The following is an 18697-nucleotide window of genomic DNA, read 5'->3' as shown; positions in this document are numbered from 1 at the left end:
GAGGGGGGGTGGGCTGTGCCCTGTATACAGTAGAGGGGGGGGGCTGACATCCCATTATGGTTAGTAGGAGGGGAGAGGAGGTATCACATCACATGCTGGATCCAGCCCAGAGACACAGAGAGCCGAGAAGAATGAGTCTGTAATGGGAATCCAGGAGGAGCCCCCCCCCCTCCCATCACATGCCCAAATTATAAAAGAGGAGCGGAGTGGGGGCCACTCAGACACTGCAGCCTGACACAGCAAACTTCCAGCCAGCCGAACTGCCAGGATCTACCCAACCAGGGGGATCCAGTGCGAGCCACCAAGATCTACGAAACCGCAGGATTCACTGAGATCCCCCCAAACCGCAGGATTCACTGAGACCTACTAAACCACAGGATTCACTGAGACCTACTAAACCACAGGATTCACTGAGACCCCCCCAAACCACAGGATTCACTGAGATCCCCCAACCACAGGATTAACTGCGATCCCCCCAAACCACAGGATTCACTGAGACCTATCAAACCACAGGATTCACTGAGATCCCCCCAAACCACAGGATTCACTGAGACCTACCAAACCACAGGATTCACTGAGATCCCCCCAACCCACAGGATTCACTGAGATCCCCCCAACCACAGGATTCACTGAGATCCCCCCAAACCACAGGATTCACTGAGATCCCTCCAAACCACAGGATTCACTGAGACCTACCGAACCACAAGATTCACTGAGATCCCCCCAACCCAAGGGATTCACTGAGACCTACTAAACCACAGGATTCACTGAGACCTACCAAACCACAAGATTCACTGAGATCCCCCCAAACCACAGGATTCACTGAGATCCCCCCAACCTACAGGATTCACTGAGACCTACCGAACCACAGGATTCACTGAGATCCCCCCAAACCACAGGATTCACTGAGATCCCCCCAACCTACAGGATTCACTGAGACCTACCGAACCACAGGATTCACTGAGATCCCCCCAAACCACAGGATTCACTGAGACCTACCGAACCACAGGACTCACTGAGATCCACCAGGATTTACTGAGATCCACCAAACCACAGGATTCACTGGGATCCCTCAAACCACAGGATACACAGAGATCCACCAAACTACAGGATTCACTGGGATCCCTCAAACCACAGAATACACTGAGATCCACCAATCTACAGGATTTACCGAGAGCCACCAGGATTCATTGGGATCCTTCAAACAACAGAATTCACTGGGATCCACCAAACTTTAGGGTTGACTGAGATTCATCAAACCAAAGGATTCATTGGGATCCCCCAAGCCACAGCATTCACTGGGATCCACAAAACATCAGAGTTCACTGTAAGCCACCAAACCTCAGGGTTGACTGAGATCCATCAAACGTTCTGGTTCATTGAGGTCTTCACTGATATCAGCTTTAAGTCCAGATCCACCAAAGCACAAAAACTTCCCATGAGCCACCGGAATCCACCCGAACCACACTACTGCTCGGACCTAAGAAGAAGAGGGTAGACACCCCTAAAGCATTTCCTGAAAATTGGACTGCAAAAAGTACCACAACCACAGGATTGAATGGGATCCACCAAACCACAGGATTCATTGTGAACCACAAGTATCGACTCCACTTCCCGGGGATCTCACTATCTACTGGATACGCCTCAAGCCTTCAGGATCTACCCAACAACTGGACCCAATAGAGTCTCTAAAGACCTACAGATTTTATTCTCGGACATCGTCTTGGGTGCTCCTCTCCCGGTAGATCCGGATCTGCTCACCAGTACTGGTGCTGGACACCTGTCATCATTATTTCCTATTTCTGAGGCTGAACCTGTCTGTAAACTTTCCCCACTACTACAGACAGACGTAGATGATGTAGAGAACCGCGTGTGTCCTACAGACATCGGTGTAGATTAATACCAAGACTTGTCCCGACGTCCCGTATACTGACACTTGTCCTGACTTCCTGTATACTGACACTGGTCCCGAAGTCCCGTATACTGACACTTGTCCCGACTTCCCGTATACTGACACTTGTTCCCCCGTATACTGACATTTGTCCTGACGTCCCGTATACTGACACTGGTCCTGACATCCTGTATACTGACACTTGTCCTGAAGTCCCGTATACTGACACTGGTCCCGACGTCCCATATACTGACAGTGGTCCCGTATACTGACACTTGTCCCGAAGTCCCGTATACTGACACTGGTCCTGACGTCCCATATACTGACACTTGTCCCGACTTCCTGTATACTGACACTTGTCCCGTATACTGACACTTGTCCCGAAGTCCCGTATACTGACACTGGTCCTGACGTCCCGTATACTGACACTTGTCCCGTATATTGACACTTGTCCCGTATACTGACACTTGTCCCGACGTCCCGTATACTGACACTTGTCCCGACGTCCCGTATACTGACACTTGTCCCATAGACTGACACTTGTCCTGAAGTCCCGTATACTGACACTTGTCCCGAAGTCCCGTATACTGAGACTGGTCCTGACGTCCCGTATACTGACACTTGTCCCGTATACTGACACTTGTCCCGTATACTGACACTTGTCCCGACGTCCCGTATACTGACACTTGTCCCGAAGTCCCGTATACTGACACTTGTCCCGACGTCCCGTATACTGACACTAGTCCCGTATACTGACACTGGTCCCGACGTCCCGTATACTGACACTTGTCCCGGAGGACCTCTGTACAGAACGACCACCTTCACCCAAGTGAGAAGATTGTTGGAAGGGTTCCCTGGATTTATCATCTCTTCCTGCACCTGTGTCACCAATCATGGCATCTACCAGGCTGGACAGACGGGCACCCACCTCCCTGCTCTGCCTGCTCCTGATGAGCCAGGTGGCACTGTCTGTGGCTCACCAGGTTAGCACATGTGAAGCGAATGGCAGTGTGTACTATGTCGGCGAGTGGTACTTCCTGGACTCGGACCATTGCACCCAGTGTGAGTGTACCACAGAGGGGCCAGCCTGTGCCAGGACAGAGTGCACCGCCCTGCCACCCGCCTGCATGCATGTCAGTCACTACCCCACCGACTGCTGCCCCCGCTGCGAGAAGATTGGCTGTGAGTACAGAGGAGAGGTCTACGAGCTGGGCGAACATTTCCAGGTACCAACCTTCTACTCCACCATACATTGAGCATATCTGTCCATTGGATACAAATCCATGCCACTTTCTACCCCTGGCATACATTGTCCCCATCACTACTTGCCACCTATACCTCACCTCATTGTGCCCTCTATACTTCACCTCTGCCACCTGCACACACTGGGCATTGTGCCTCCTATACCCCCCCTCTGCCACTTGCTCAAAATGGTCATTGTGCCCCCTATACCTCACCTCTGACACCTGCTTATACTGGTCATTGTGCCTCCTATATGCCATCTCTGCCACCAGCTCATACCATTCATTGTAACCCTATACCTCACCTCTGCCACCTGCTCATACTGGTCATTGTGCCCTCTATACCTCACCTCTGCCACCTGCTCACACTGGTCGTTGTGCCCTCTATACTTCACCTCTGCCACCTGCACACACTGGTAATTGTGCCTCCTATACCCCCCCCCCCTCTGCCACTTGCTCAAAATGGTCATTGTGCTCCCTATACCTCCCCTCTGCTACCTGCTTATACTGGTCATTGTGCCCCCTATACCTCACCTCTGCCACCTGCTCATACTGGTCATTGTGCCCCCTATACCTCACCCCTGCCACCTGCTCATACTGGTCATTGTGCCCCCTATACCTCACCTCTGACACCTGCTCATACTGGTCATTGTGCCTCCTATATGCCATCTCTGCCACCAGCTCATACCAGTCATTGTAACCCTATACCTCACCTCTGCCACCTGCTCACACTGGTCATTGTGCCCTCTATACTTCACCTCTGCCACCTGCACACACTGGTAATTGTGCCTCCTATACCCCCCCTCTGCCACCTGCTCATACTGGTCATTGTGCCCCCTATACCTCACCCCTGCCACCTGCTCATACTGGTCATTGTGCCCACTATACCTCACCTCTACCACCTGCCCATACTGGTCATTGTGCCCACTATACCTCACCTCTACCACCTGCTCATACTGGTCATTGTGCCCCCTATACCTCACCCCCTGCCACCTGCTCATACTGGTCATTGTGCCCACTATACCTCACCTCTACCACCTGCCCATACTGGTCATTGTGACCACTATACCCCATCTCTGCCACTTGTTCATACTGGTAATTGTGCCCCCTATACTTCACCCCTGCCACCTGCTCATATCGGTCATTCCCCCCCCCCCCCTATATTTCACCTCTGCCACCTGCTCATACTGGTCATTGTGCCCCCCATACCTCATCTCTGCCATCTGCTTATACCAGTCATTGTGCCCCCTATTCCTCACCTCTGCCACCTTCCCATAACAGTCATTGTGCCCCCTATACCTCATCTCTGCCATCTGCTCATACCGGTCATTGTGCCCCCCATACCTCACCTCTGCCACCTGCCCATAACGATCATTGTGCCCTTTATACCTCACCTCTGCCACCTGCTCATACTTGTCATTGTGCCCCCTATACCTCACCTCTGCCACCTGTTCATACTGGTCATTGTGCCTCTTATACCTCACCTCTGCCACCTGTTCATACCGGTCATTGTGCCTCTTATACCTCATCTCTGCCACCTGCTCTTATTGGTCATTGTGCCCTCTATATGTAATCTCTGCCACCTGCTCATAGTGTATATTGCTCCCCCTATACCTCATCCCTGTCACCTCCTTATACTGGTAATTGTGCCCCCTATAGCTCACCTCTGCCACCTCATGCTGGTCATTGTGTCCCCTATACCTCATTTCTGCCACCTGCTCATGTTGGTCATTGTGCCCCCCTAAAGCTCACCTCTGCCACCTCATGCTGGTCATTGTGCCCCCTATACCTCATCTCTGCCACCTGCTCATGTTGGTCATTGTGCCCTCTATACCTCCTATATGGAGGTTCTCTGTTTACAGCCGATGGTTCCCGGGTGACAGCCGGAGATTGTCCGGTCACAGCCGGTAGTTCTCGTGTAACAGCCGGTGGTACTCGGATGACAGCCGGAGGTTTCCCAGTTACAGCCATTGGTTGGTACGGCCGGTGGTTCTCCGGTCATGGCCATTGGTTGTCTGGTCATAGCCGGTGGTTGTCCGGTCATGGCGGGTGGTTGATGTCTGGTCATGGCCGGTGGTTGTTGTCCGGTCACAGCCGGGGGTTGTCCGGTCACAGCCGGGGGTTGTCCGATCATGGTCGGTGGTTGTTGTCCGGTCACAGCCGGGGGTTGTCTGGTCACAGCCGGGGGTTGTACGATCACGGCCGGTGGTTGTTGTCCGGTCACACTTGGTGGTTGTCAGGTCACAGCCGGTGGTTGTCAGGTCACAGCCGGTGATTGTCCGGTCACAGCCGGCGGTTGTCCGGTCACAGCCGGTGGTTGTCAGGTCACAGCCGGTGGTTGTCCGGTCACAGCCGGCGGTTGTCCGGTCACAGCCGGAGGTTGTTGTCCGGTCACAGCCGGAGGTTGTTGTCCGGTCACAGCCGGTGGTTGTCAGGTCACAGCCAGTGGTTGTCCGGTCAAAGCCGGTGGTTGTCCGGTCACAGCCGGTGGTTGTCAGGTCACAGCCGGTGGTTGTCCGGTCACAGCCGGAGGTTGTTGTCCTGTCACAGCCGGTGGTTGTCAGGTCACAGCCGGTGGTTGTTGTCCGGTCACGGCCAGAGGTTGTTGTCCTGTCACAGCCGGCGGTTGTCCGGTCACAGCCAGAGGTTGTTGTCCGGTCACAGCCGGTGGTTGTCCGGTCACAGCCGGTGGTTGTCCGGTCACAGCCGGAGGTTGTTGTCCGGTCACAGCCGGAGGTTGTTGTCCGGTCACAGCCGGTGGTTGTCAGGTCACAGCCAGTGGTTGTCCGGTCAAAGCCGGTGGTTGTCCGGTCACAGCCGGTGGTTGTCCGGTCACAGCCGGAGGTTGTTGTCCTGTCACAGCCGGGGGTTGTCCGGTCACAGCCGGGGGTTGTCCGATCATGGTCGGTGGTTGTTGTCCGGTCACAGCCGGGGGTTGTCTGGTCACAGCCGGGGGTTGTACGATCACGGCCGGTGGTTGTTGTCCGGTCACACTTGGTGGTTGTCAGGTCACAGCCGGTGGTTGTCAGGTCACAGCCGGTGATTGTCCGGTCACAGCCGGCGGTTGTCCGGTCACAGCCGGTGGTTGTCAGGTCACAGCCGGTGGTTGTCCGGTCACAGCCGGCGGTTGTCCGGTCACAGCCGGAGGTTGTTGTCCGGTCACAGCCGGAGGTTGTTGTCCGGTCACAGCCGGTGGTTGTCAGGTCACAGCCAGTGGTTGTCCGGTCAAAGCCGGTGGTTGTCCGGTCACACCCGGTGGTTGTCAGGTCACAGCCGGTGGTTGTCCGGTCACAGCCGGAGGTTGTTGTCCTGTCACAGCCGGTGGTTGTCAGGTCACAGCCGGTGGTTGTTGTCCGGTCACGGCCAGAGGTTGTTGTCCTGTCACAGCCGGCGGTTGTCCGGTCACAGCCAGAGGTTGTTGTCCGGTCACAGCCGGTGGTTGTCCGGTCACAGCCGGTGGTTGTCCGGTCACAGCCGGAGGTTGTTGTCCGGTCACAGCCGGAGGTTGTTGTCCGGTCACAGCCGGTGGTTGTCAGGTCACAGCCAGTGGTTGTCCGGTCAAAGCCGGTGGTTGTCCGGTCACAGCCGGAGGTTGTTGTCCTGTCACAGCCGGCGGTTGTCAGGTCACAGCCGGTGGTTGTCAGGTCACAGCCGGCGGTTGTCAGGTCACAGCCGGCGGTTGTCCGGTCACAGCCGGAGGTTGTTGGGTCTCCTCCGGAGTCCACTCAGCCCACAGTCCTGACATTTCGCTGGCCATAGAAACGCCTCCTAAATTTAGTCTGCACTCCCGGGGGGGTCACATTCCCAGCCAGAGGCTTCAGGTTTCCGGCCCAGACACAGAGAGCGCAGTGCCGAGCGCCGAAACCGCCGTCTCAACATTCCACTTACAAGTTCCTGAATAGCAACTGGAAAGGGGAAGAGGCGCGGGGCGGCGAGCGCCTCGTACATGGAAAATATACCGCCAGCCTAAGCCCTGAGCTGAGATCCCCAAATCTGAAGATGATTGACGGCCGAGGACGATCAATAACTTCTATTGATTAACCACTTCCCCCCCCCGGAGGATTTGCCTGCCAAATGACCGGGGCCACTTTTTGCGATTCGGCACTGCGTCGCTTTAACTGACAATTGCGCGGTCGTGCGACGTGGCTCCCGAACAAAATTGGCGTCCTTTTTTCCCCACAAATAGAGCTTTCTTTTGGTGGTATTTGATCACTTCTGCGGTTTTTATTTTTTGCGCTGTAAACAAAAAAAATATCCGCCAAAAGATTTAAAAAAAAAAGTTTTTTCGCCTCAGTTTAGGCGAATACGTTTTCTTCTTCTATATATTTTTGGTAAAAAAACAAACAAAAAAAACGCAATAATCGCTTATTGATTGGTTTGCGCAAAAGTTATAGCGTCTACAAAATAGGGGATAAACTTAGGGCCACGCATTGACTTCTATGGCATGCAATACCGCATGTGGCCAGAGGTGGGGGAGGGCACCAGAGAGCCTCAGAAATGGGCGGAAAGGCCCGAGGTCACCTCAGAAAGGCTCTGGAACTGAGTATTTCCGTGTCTTTCAGAGTATTTTCGAGCATTACCGAACGGCGGTGATCGGCGCCATTCCGCTCGGCTCCGGTGGCCCCCCCCCACTTTAGGCCAAACATGGTACTGCACACTGCTCTGGCCTGAATCCTTTCGTTTTGTGAGACAACTCTCGCAAACCGTTTTTTAAAATACAGTTCTCGTATTTGCGAAACGCTCGTTGACCGCGTTACTCGCAATCCGAGGTTCCACCGTACCACCAAGTACCCGGCCACCTAGTTGTAGAAGAGAAAAGTGCACCAAGGCCAAACTTAGGGGGAAATCAATAGATCTCTATCCCTGCCTAAACTCCGGGGCGCTACAGAATCCAATTATAAAGACGGCGAGTCTCCAGGAAATCATTTATAAATAGGAGCCTTGGACCCCTTTCACACCGGGGGCGTTTTTCTGGCGCTCTAGCGCTAAAAATAGCGATGAAAAACGCCTCATCTGCAATCCCCGTGTGAAAGCTAAAATGAAGGTAAAGCACCTCTAAAATGAAGGTAAAGCACCACCAAAATGAAGGTAAAGCACCTCTAAAATGAAGGTAAAGCGCCGCTAAAATGAAGGTAAAGCACCACTAAAATGAAGGTAAAGCGCCGCTAAAATGAAGGTAAAGCGCCGCTAAAATGAAGGTAAAGCACCACTAAAATGAAGGTAAAGCACCACTAAAATGAAGGTAAAGCGCCTCTAAAATGAAGGTAAAGCACCACTAAAATGAAGGTAAAGCGCCGCTAAAATGAAGGTAAAGCGCCGCTAAAATGAAGGTAAAGCGCCACTAAAAGAAGGTAAAGCGCCGCTAAAATGAAGGTAAAGCGCCGCTAAAATGAAGGTAAAGCACCTCTAAAATGAAGGTAAAGCGCCACTAAAATGAAGGTAAAGCGCCACTACAATGAAAGTAAAGCACCGCTAAAATGAAGGTAAATCGCCTAAAATGAAGGTAAAGCGACCCTAAAATGAAGTTAAAGCACCGCTAAAATGAAGGTAAAGGGCCGCTAAAATGAAGGTAAAGCACCACTAAAAGGAAGGTAAAGCGCTGCTAAAATGAAGGTAAAGCGCCGCTAAAATGAAGGTAAAGCACCACTAAAATGAAGGTAAAGCGCCACTAAAATGAAGGTAAAGGGCCACTAAAATGAAGGTAAAGCACCACTAAAATGAAGGTAAAGCGCCACTAAAATGAAGGTAAAGAGCCACTAAAAGGAAGGTAAAGCGCTGCTAAAATGAAGGTAAAGCGCCAGTAAAATGAAGGTAAAGCACCGCTAAAATGAAGGTAAAGCACCACTAAAATGAAGGTAAAGCACCACTAAAATGAAGGTTAAGAGCCACTAAAATGAAGGTAAAGCGCCACTAAAAGAAGGTAAAGCGCCGCTAAAATGAAGGTAAAGCACCACTAAAATGAAGGTAAAGCGCCGCTAAAATGAAGGTAAAGCGCCGCTAAAATGAAGGTAAAGCACCACTAAAATGAAGGTAAAGCACCACTAAAATGAAGGTAAAGCGCCTCTAAAATGAAGGTAAAGCACCACTAAAATGAAGGTAAAGCGCCGCTAAAATGAAGGTAAAGCGCCGCTAAAATGAAGGTAAAGCGCCACTAAAAGAAGGTAAAGCGCCGCTAAAATGAAGGTAAAGCGCCGCTAAAATGAAGGTAAAGCACCTCTAAAATGAAGGTAAAGCGCCACTAAAATGAAGGTAAAGCGCCACTACAATGAAAGTAAAGCACCGCTAAAATGAAGGTAAATCGCCTAAAATGAAGGTAAAGCGACCCTAAAATGAAGTTAAAGCACCGCTAAAATGAAGGTAAAGGGCCGCTAAAATGAAGGTAAAGCACCACTAAAAGGAAGGTAAAGCGCTGCTAAAATGAAGGTAAAGCGCCGCTAAAATGAAGGTAAAGCACCACTAAAATGAAGGTAAAGCGCCACTAAAATGAAGGTAAAGCACCACTAAAATGAAGGTAAAGCGCCACTAAAATGAAGGTAAAGAGCCACTAAAAGGAAGGTAAAGCGCTGCTAAAATGAAGGTAAAGCGCCAGTAAAATGAAGGTAAAGCACCGCTAAAATGAAGGTAAAGCACCACTAAAATGAAGGTAAAGGGCCGCTAAAATGAAGGTAAAGCGCCGCTAAAATGAAGGTAAAGCACCACTAAAAGGAAGGTAAAGCACCACTAAAATGAAGGTAAAGCACCACTAAAATGAAGGTAAAGCACCACTAAAAATGAAGGTAAAGCGCCGCTAAAATGAAGGTAAAGCGCCGCTAAAATGAAGGTAAAGCGCCACTAAAATGAAGGTAAAGCGCCGCTAAAATGAAGGTAAAGCGCCACTAAAATGAAGGTAAAGCGCCACTAAAATGAAGGTAAAGGGCCGCTAAAATGAAGGTAAAGCGCCGCTAAAATGAAGGTAAAGCGCCGCTAAAATGAAGGTAAAGCACCACTAAAATTCCCCCGAGCTGTCAGTGTGAAAGATGTCACAATGTATCCAGCCGACCCGTCACCTCCCCAAGCGACATTCACCACTTCTCCCGTCATCACCGCCCCCCCCCCCCATAATTATCCGGTGATTGATCTGTGATGATTATTGATTATTGATCTGTGATGATTATCGGGTGATTGATCTGTGACGATTATCGGGTGATTGATCTGCGATGATTATCGGGTGATTGATCTGTGATGATTATCGGGTGATTGATCTGTGATGATTATCGGGTGATTGATTATCAGGTGATTGATCTGTGATGATTATCGGGTGATTGATCTATGATGATTATCGGGTGATTGATCTGTGATGATTATCGGGGGATTGATTATCAGGTGATTGATCTGTGATGATTATCGGGTGATTGATCTGTGATGATTATTGGGTGATTGATCTGTGATGATTATCGGGTGATTGATCTGTGATGATTATCGGGGGATTGATTATCAGGTGATTGATCTGTGATGATTATCGGGTGATTGATCTATGATGATTATTGGGTGATTGATCTGTGATGATTATCGGGTGATTGATCTGTGACGATTATCGGGTGATTGATCTGTGATGATTATCGGGTGATTGATCTGCGATGATTATCGGGTGATTGATCTGTGATGATTATCGGGTGATTGATCTGTGATGATTATCGAGTGAATGATCTGTGATGATTATCGGGTGATTGATCTGTGATGATTATCGGGTGATTGATCTGTGGTGATTATCGGGTGATTGATCTGTGATGATTATCGGGCGATTGATCTGTGATGATTATCGGGTGATTGATCTGTGATGATTATCGGGTGATTGATCTGTGATGATTATCGAGTGAATGATCTGTGATGATTATCGGGTGATTGATCTGTGATGATTATCGGGTGATTGATCTGTGGTGATTATCGGGTGATTGATCTGTGATGATTATCGGGCGATTGATCTGTGATGATTATCGGGTGATTGATCTGTGATGATTATCGGGTGATTGATCTGTGATGATTATCGGGTGATTGATCTGTGATGATTATCGGGTGATTGATCTGTGATGATTATCGGGTGATTGATCTGTGATGATTATCGGGTGATTGATCTGTGATGATTATCGGGTGATTGATCGGTTTGTCGGTCTCTTCTGTGTTAGGGAAATATCGTATTCAGCCTCCTCCTCCTCCTTTATGTTTCCACCCTGAAATGCGATTTATAAGTCTCCGGAGAGGCGCAGTCTTTGGGTCATCGCAGCTGTATATGTATCGCGTGTAAAGACCGAGGGAGCCAATAAAACATGAAAGTTTTACCATTTTTACGGCCGTTTTAGTGCCGAATCCGGAACACAGCGGAATATTCCAGAAAGTGGGTGGAGTGTGAGATAGACGAACGCCATTTACTGCGACTCTTCCCCAACGCGCTCCATGCCCTGCCTGATATATATTTAGCACGCTGATTGATGGCGGTGTTAATAACTCTCATTGGACTTGGCGCTGGAGCATACACCGCGGGGGAGGGGGGGTCACTGTTCGGGTTCCGTGATTGGCGGCCCAGAGCTGATCTAATAATCACACATGAGAAATTGGTTCTGTGTGCGTCCCTCACTCTGACCCCGCCCCCCATCACACAAAGTCACATGGGAGTCGCAGTTCTTCTCACCGGTTTCCAGGGGATCCGGCTCTGATTTCAGGCTTGTAGGGAGAATCCGGGGGGGGGGGGGGGGGCTAACCAGTCCCAGCTGTGCGGGATGGAGCAACGGAAGATCCAGGACCTGACATGTCCTGTTCAAGGCTGGGGGCCCCTGGAGGGGAACACATGAGAAGGGCCCTGTCTGGAAACCAAACAAAGCTGGGGGCCCCTGGTGGTATCACATGAGAAGGGCCCCGTGTGTCCTCTATACAAGGCTGGGGGCTCCTGGTGGTATCACATGAGAAGGGCCCCGTGTGTGTCCTCTATACAAGGTTGGGGGCCCCTGGTGGTATCACATGAGAAGAGCCCCGTATGTCCTCTATAAAAGGCGGGGGCCCCTGGTGGTATCACATGAGAAGAGCCCCGTATGTCCTCTATAAAAGGCGGGGGCCCCCTAGTGGTATCACATGAGAAGGGCCCCATGTGGCCTCTTCACAAGGTTGGGGGCCCCTGGTGGTATCACATGAGAAGGGCCCCGTGTGTCCTCTATACAAGGCGGGGGGCCCCTGGTGGTATCACATGAGAAGGGCCCCGTGTGTCCTCTACAAGGCTGGGGGCCCCTGGTGGTATCACATGAGAAGGGCCCCGTATGTCCTCTATAAAAGGCGGGGGCCCCTGGTGGTATCACATGAGAAGGGCCCTGTGTGTCCTCTATGAATATCAGTACCCCCCCCCCCCCACCTGTGCGGACCCCTCGGAGTCTCTCCAGGTGGAAGTAATATGGGGTCTCTGATTGTGGATTGGGCGATCGGCACACAAGGCTCATCTGTTCTCCAGGCCGCCTTTTATCCGCGTCCGTAAAACCGTTCCCAGCCGTCCGGAGATTGGAAATATTTCTGTTTGGTCAGGAAGTGATGACACCCGGGGGGAAGGGGGGGGGGGGTTCTCCTGTACTGCATGGAATGTGTGCGCTCAGGAAATTCTTCCCTAATAATCGGATTATACAGACAGGGCGGCTGTGGACCAATCACACGCCAGAAAGAGGACCGGTCTGATATGGGGTCCTGTATAGGGGGAGGGGTCACACTGAGAATGGAACAGCTCTGAATTGGGCCTCCTGTACTATGTCTGCAGTCTCTGACCATCTCCTGTATCATGTCTGCAGTCTCTGACCATCTCCTGTACTATGTCTGCAGTCTCTGACCATCTCCTGTATTATGTCTGCAGTCTCTGACCATCTCCTGTACTATGTCTGCAGTCTCTGACCATCTCCTGTATTATGTCTGCAGTCTCTGACCATCTCCTGTATTATGTCTGCAGTCTCTGACCATCTCCTGTACTATGTCTGCAGTCTCTGACCATCTCCTGTATTATGTCTGCAGTCTCTGACCATCTCTTGTACTATGTCTGCAGTCTCTGACCATCTCCTGTACTATGTCTGCAGTCTCTGACCATCTCCTGTATTATGTCTACAGGAGACGGTCAGAGACTGCAGATATAGTACAGGAGATGATCAGAGACTGCAGACATAATACAGGAGACGGTCAGAGACTGCAGACATGATACAGGCGATGATCAGAGACTGCAGACATAATACAGTCTCTGACCATCTCCTGTACTATGTCTGCAGTCTCTGACCATCTCCTGTATTATGTCTGCAGTCTCTGATCATCTCCTGTACTATGTCTGCAGTCTCTGACTGTCTCATGTACTATGTCTGCAGTCTCTGATCATCTCCTGTACTATGTCTGCAGTCTCTGACCATCTATTGTACTATGTCTGCAGTCTCTGATCATCTCCTGTACTATGTCTGCAGTCTTTGATCATCTCCTGTATTATGTCTGCAGTCTCTGACCATCTCTTGTACTATGTCTGCAGTCTCTGACCATCTCCTGTACTATGTCTGCAGTCTCTGACCATCTCCTGTATTATGTCTGCAGTCTCTGATCATCTCCTGTACTATGTCTGCAGTCTCTGACTGTCTCCTGTACTATGTCTGCAGTCTCTGATCATCTCCTGTACTATGTCTGCAGTCTCTGATCATCTCTTGTACTATGTTTGCAGTCTCTGATCATCTCCTGTGTTATGTCTGCAGTCTCTGACCATCTCCTGTACTATGTCTGCAGTCTCTGATCATCTCCTGTATTATGTCTGCAGTCTCTGACCATCTCCTGTACTATGTTTGCAGTCTCTGATCATCTCCTGTGTTATGTCTGCAGTCTCTGACCATCTCCTGTACTATGTCTGCAGTCTCTGACCATCTCCTGTACTATGTCTGCAGTCTCTGACCATCTCCTTTACTATGTCTGCAGTCTCTGACCATCTCCTGTACTATGTCTGCAGTCTCTGACCATCTCCTGTACTATGTCTGCAGTCTCTGACCATCTCCTGTATTATGTCTGTAGTCTCTGATCATCTCCTGTACTATGTCTGCAGTCTCTGATCATCTCCCACTCACTTGTCACCCTCCTTTCCTGACGGGCTGTTAGCTTGGATAAGGGTCTGGTATGATTTCTGGGGGGGGGGGGGGCATAGGGTTCCCCTTAAAATCCATATCAGACCCAAAGGGCCCACGTTGTATTTTCTTTTTATCATTTTGAATTGCCCGCATGCCTTTTTTACATTCAGCTGTCAGTGGGGAACCCGCTGACAGCTGATGAGTCACCCGTTGCTATGCACGCTGTGGCAGGCTTCCCGGCTCCTTAGCAACCAGCTCAATGCGATAAATTGCCACATTAAAAAACGCGATAATTTCCGATCAATCGAACAAACGCCACATTCGTTATTCAACGCAAAACCCTTCGTGAATTGCGCTTTCAAAACTGATTTGCGCTATTTCATGTTATTGGCCGTTATTTATCTCTCAGTGAATTGACCCCATTGGTCATTTATTCTCCAATATTCCGACATTTCCAGGAACGCTACAATAATCTGCAGACCTGAAAAGCTCTTTGCAGATGGCGCCACCTGCAGGCCAATCCACCGATTGCAGGGAAGGAAGGGGAGCCTTTGATACATTTGTTGCACTTTGTAAAGTTTTTGCTATTTTTTTTTCTTTGGTTCACAGTTGTGAATGGGAGCCGCCCTCCCACGATAACATGGGAGGACCTCAGGGGGGGCTCCTGGGCCGATCGTTCTCAGGTGATCGCTCCATGAGCAATTCCATGCACACAGCTGTGATTGGCTGTCAGCCTTTCTTTGCTTTCAATGGGGCAGCTAATCCATGGGACCCCCCCCCATGTGATTGGGCCCTTACCCTTCATGCCTCTATCCAGAACAAGACAAAATAAGGGAAAAAAGCCTCCTTGGGGGCTATTCTGGCATGACAAGGGTTAAGTGCTCCTTTTTTTTGTTGGGGGGGGCACAGGTACCAGAGCAGAGTATCACACCCCCACACACACCCTTATTCTAATCACCCCCCCACCCACATACCCCCTCTCTCTGATCACACTCCCCCCCCCCCACTCTGATCACACAACCCAGATGCCGCCACTCTTATCACCCCCCCCCCAAGTTTCCTCCACCCTGATCACTCACCCAGCCCCCCCCCCCCCAAATTCCCTGAAACTTCCCATCTACACGGGTCCCCAAGACTTCCTCATTACACGGGCCCTAAGACTTCCCATCTACACAGACCCCAAGACTTCCCGTCTAGACGGGCCCCAAGGCTTCCCACCTACATGGGTACTACGATTTCCTGCCTACATGGGCCCCAAGACTTCCCATCTACACTGGCCCCAAGACTTCCCGTCTACACGGGTCTCAAGACTTCCCATCTACACAGACCCCAAGACTTTCCGTCTACACGGGTACTACGACTTCCCACCTACACGGGTACTACGACTTCCCACCTACACGGGCTCCAAGACTTCCCATCTACACGTCCCCAAGACTTCCCACTTACACGGGTACTACGACTTCCCACCTTCACGGGTACTACGACTTCCCACCTACACGGACCCCAAGACTTCCCATCTACACAGGCGCCAAGACTTCCCATCTACACGGTCCCCAAGACTTCCCATCTACACAGGCACCAAGACTTACCATCTACACGGGCCCCAAGACTTCCCATCTACACGGGAGCCAAGACTTACCATCTACACGGTCCCCAAGACTTCCCGCCTACACAGACCCCAAGACTTTCCGCCTACACGGGTCCCAAGACTTCCCACCTACACGGGCGCCAAGACTTACCGTTTACACAGACCCCAAGACTTCCCGTCTATACGGACCCCAAGACTTACCACTTACATGGGTACTACGACTTCTCGTCTACACGAGTACTATGACTTCCCCCCTACACGGGTCTCAAGACTTCCCGTCTACACGGGTCCCAAGACTTCCCATCTACACGGACCCTAAGACCTACCGTCTACACAGACCTCAAGACTTCCCGTCTACACAGACCTCAAGACTTCCCGTCTACACAGACCTCAAGACTTCCCATCTACACGGGCGCCAAGACTTCCCGCCTACACGGGCCCTAAGACTTCCCATCTACACGGGCGCTAAGACTTCCCGCCTACACAGACCCCAAGACTTCCCGCCTACATGGTCCCCAAGACTTCCCGCCTACACGGTCCCCAAGACTTCCCACCTACACGGTCCCCAAGACTTCCCACCTACACGGTCCCCAAGACTTCCCACCTACACGGTCCCCAAGACTTCCCACCTACACGGTCCCCAAGACTTCCCACCTACACGGTCCCCAAGACTTCCTCCTCTTCCCTGCACTAACTTGTGTTTGATTTGTTGCAGCCCTCGGAGTGTGAGCAGTGCACCTGTGACATCGATGGCATCGCCCGTTGCCTGGTGGCCGATTGCGCCCCCCCACCATGTGTGAACCCTGTCTACGAGAAGGGGGAGTGCTGTCCCCGCTGCAAAGATGGTGAGTGACTCTGCGGCCATTACTGTCCGAACTAAGAACTGTCTGTGTTGCAGGAAAGTACCTATGGTGTGCCAGCAGGGGGGGCTCTCTAAGGGGGTACCACAGGGTTTTGCCCCCCTCCCCCCCCCGAACGAGCCCTAAATTGACTTTTTGCATGACACAAGTCAGTTTGATTCCTTCAATTGCATTTTTTTTAGAATGTAGAAGATGTAAACCATAGGGGGGCGCTGTGGATTCCTGTGTTGGAGTTGGGGGGGGGGGGGTACACATATCCCTAGATGAGCCTCTTATGTTTTGCTACATCTCAGAGTCTGACCAGCACAGGAAAATGGCGGACAAAGCATGATGGGTTCTATCTCCTGAGGATGACGTAACATACAGGGGGGGGGGGGCGGCGTAGCATGTGCAGGTCTTGCTGCTAAACACTTAAAATCCTGGTCAGGACACTGTCTGCATGGAGTTTGCATGCTCTCTGGTGTGAGTTTTCTTGCTGGTATGTCTACTGGCCCTGTGGGATTGTGAGCTCCTTGGGGGCGGGGACTGATGTCAATGTACATCACTTGTGTGTAGATTGATGGCGCTCTACAAAGATCTGTAACAAATAATTGCCATGTAGTCACCCTGAGAACAGCAATCAATAGGAGATGAAAATTATTTGAACTCGTCTCCCTTTTTCCCCCCCTTGCAGGTCCGAACTGTTATGGCGATGCCACCCAGAAGCGGGTCATCCCGGCGGGGCAGTACGTCTGGGTGGACTCTTGCACCAAGTGCCGCTGCCACGATGGGCAGGATGTGGGCTACTGGGAAGGGAACCGCCTGGCCAAGTGTGAGAAGACCAAGAACTGCCACCCACAGGAGGGCCAGGAGAACGCGTAGAGGGCAAAGGGCCACAGACGCGGCTGATCTCCAGCTCTCCGATCCCCCTAGTGACCCCAAGTGTACAACATGGCGGACATGGGGAGACCTTATTAGTATTCCTATCATCTTCTGTCTTATATCTTATTCACAGCCTATAGGTCGTTTGGTGACAGTTCAGACCCTAAATATAGAATCAGCCCTCGGTGTTCCTCTTATTTAATACTTGGTGGCCTAGGGCCACTCTTACAATATGGATTAACTCCTACAACTCGAACGGTCAACAGGTGCTCCAGACTCCAACAGGTTGAACCATTCCCACAGGCAGTGCTACAGCCGGGTCCGGAAAGCAGCATTTTGTAGTGTAGAGACGACCCTCGAGGAAGCTGCTGGAAATGTATGGGCTGCCCTGCCATTTCTAACGGTGACCCGCCCTTTGAGGAACCCAGCAATCTCCGACCCACCAATGGCAGCCATTAGGCTTCAGTCCCCTTGGTTTCACAGCTTTCATTTGCCTAATAACTTGTGGAGAACGACTCAGGGCACATAAAATACCCCGGAAAAACATCGACACTATCACAGCTCATATATTGGCAGGAAAATTGTCCCTTTATGAATAGCCTTCTCAATAGTATCAATTTCTGGTGGTCTTAATAATTAGTAACCACCCACCAACAGGATTCTGGTCCTCTGGCCTTGCACAAGCAGCCACAGATTTCTTGGTGCCTATGTTTGGGTCTTCCAAGAGAACGAAAACCCTTCTTTACCCTGGCATCCCCTCCAGGCATGGGCTGGGAGGCAAAGTCCTCAACACTGGCATAATCATCACGCCAAGCCTAGGGGGGGGGGGGGCAAGACCTCTACACTGACATCCTCACCACACCAACCCTACAAGGTAAAGACCTCAACACTGGCATCCTCATCACACCAACCATTGGAGGCAAAGACCGCTACATTGACATCCTCACCATACCAACCCTACAAGGTAAAGACCTCAACACTGCCTCCAAGGGTTTGTGTGATGAGGATGCCAGTGTTGAGGTCTTTACCTTGTAGGGTTGGTGTGGTGAGGATGTCAATGTAGAGGTCTTTACCTTGTAGGGTTGGTGTGGTGAGGATGTCAATGTAGAGGTCTTTGCCTCCAAGGGTTGGTGTGATGAGAATGCCAGTGTTGAGGTCTTTGC

At 51.1% G+C, this 18697-nt stretch overlaps 1 protein-coding gene across 1 annotated transcript; it reads left to right on the top strand.

Annotated features, from left to right (window-relative positions):
• Positions 1-122: 122 nt before the first annotated feature.
• On the top strand, positions 123-18533 carry LOC120946151 (von Willebrand factor C domain-containing protein 2-like). The gene is made up of 3 exons (XM_040360951.1): positions 123-3117; positions 16529-16658; positions 17347-18533. The coding sequence occupies exons 1-3, from the start codon at positions 2785-2787 to the stop codon at positions 17532-17534; spliced, it is 651 nt and encodes a 216-aa protein (XP_040216885.1). The 5' UTR covers positions 123-2784; the 3' UTR covers positions 17535-18533.
• The last annotated feature ends 164 nt before the right edge of the window (positions 18534-18697 follow it).

The sequence above is a fragment of the Rana temporaria genome, chromosome 7 (genome assembly GCF_905171775.1).
Source record: "Rana temporaria chromosome 7, aRanTem1.1, whole genome shotgun sequence".
Classification (NCBI taxonomy): Eukaryota; Metazoa; Chordata; class Amphibia; order Anura; family Ranidae; genus Rana; species Rana temporaria.
Note: the sequence above shows the minus strand (reverse complement) of the source record. Positions and strands in the feature narration are given on the sequence as shown.

Coding starts and splice junctions, on each gene's coding strand:
- LOC120946151 (XM_040360951.1), top strand. CDS start 2,785: ATGGCATCTACCAGGCTGGACAGACGGGCACCCACCTCCCTGCTCTGC. Junction 3,118..16,528: donor AGCTGGGCGAACATTTCCAG/GTACCAACCTTC, acceptor GATTTGTTGCAG/CCCTCGGAGTGTGAGCAGTG. Junction 16,659..17,346: donor CTGTCCCCGCTGCAAAGATG/GTGAGTGACTCT, acceptor CCCCCCTTGCAG/GTCCGAACTGTTATGGCGAT.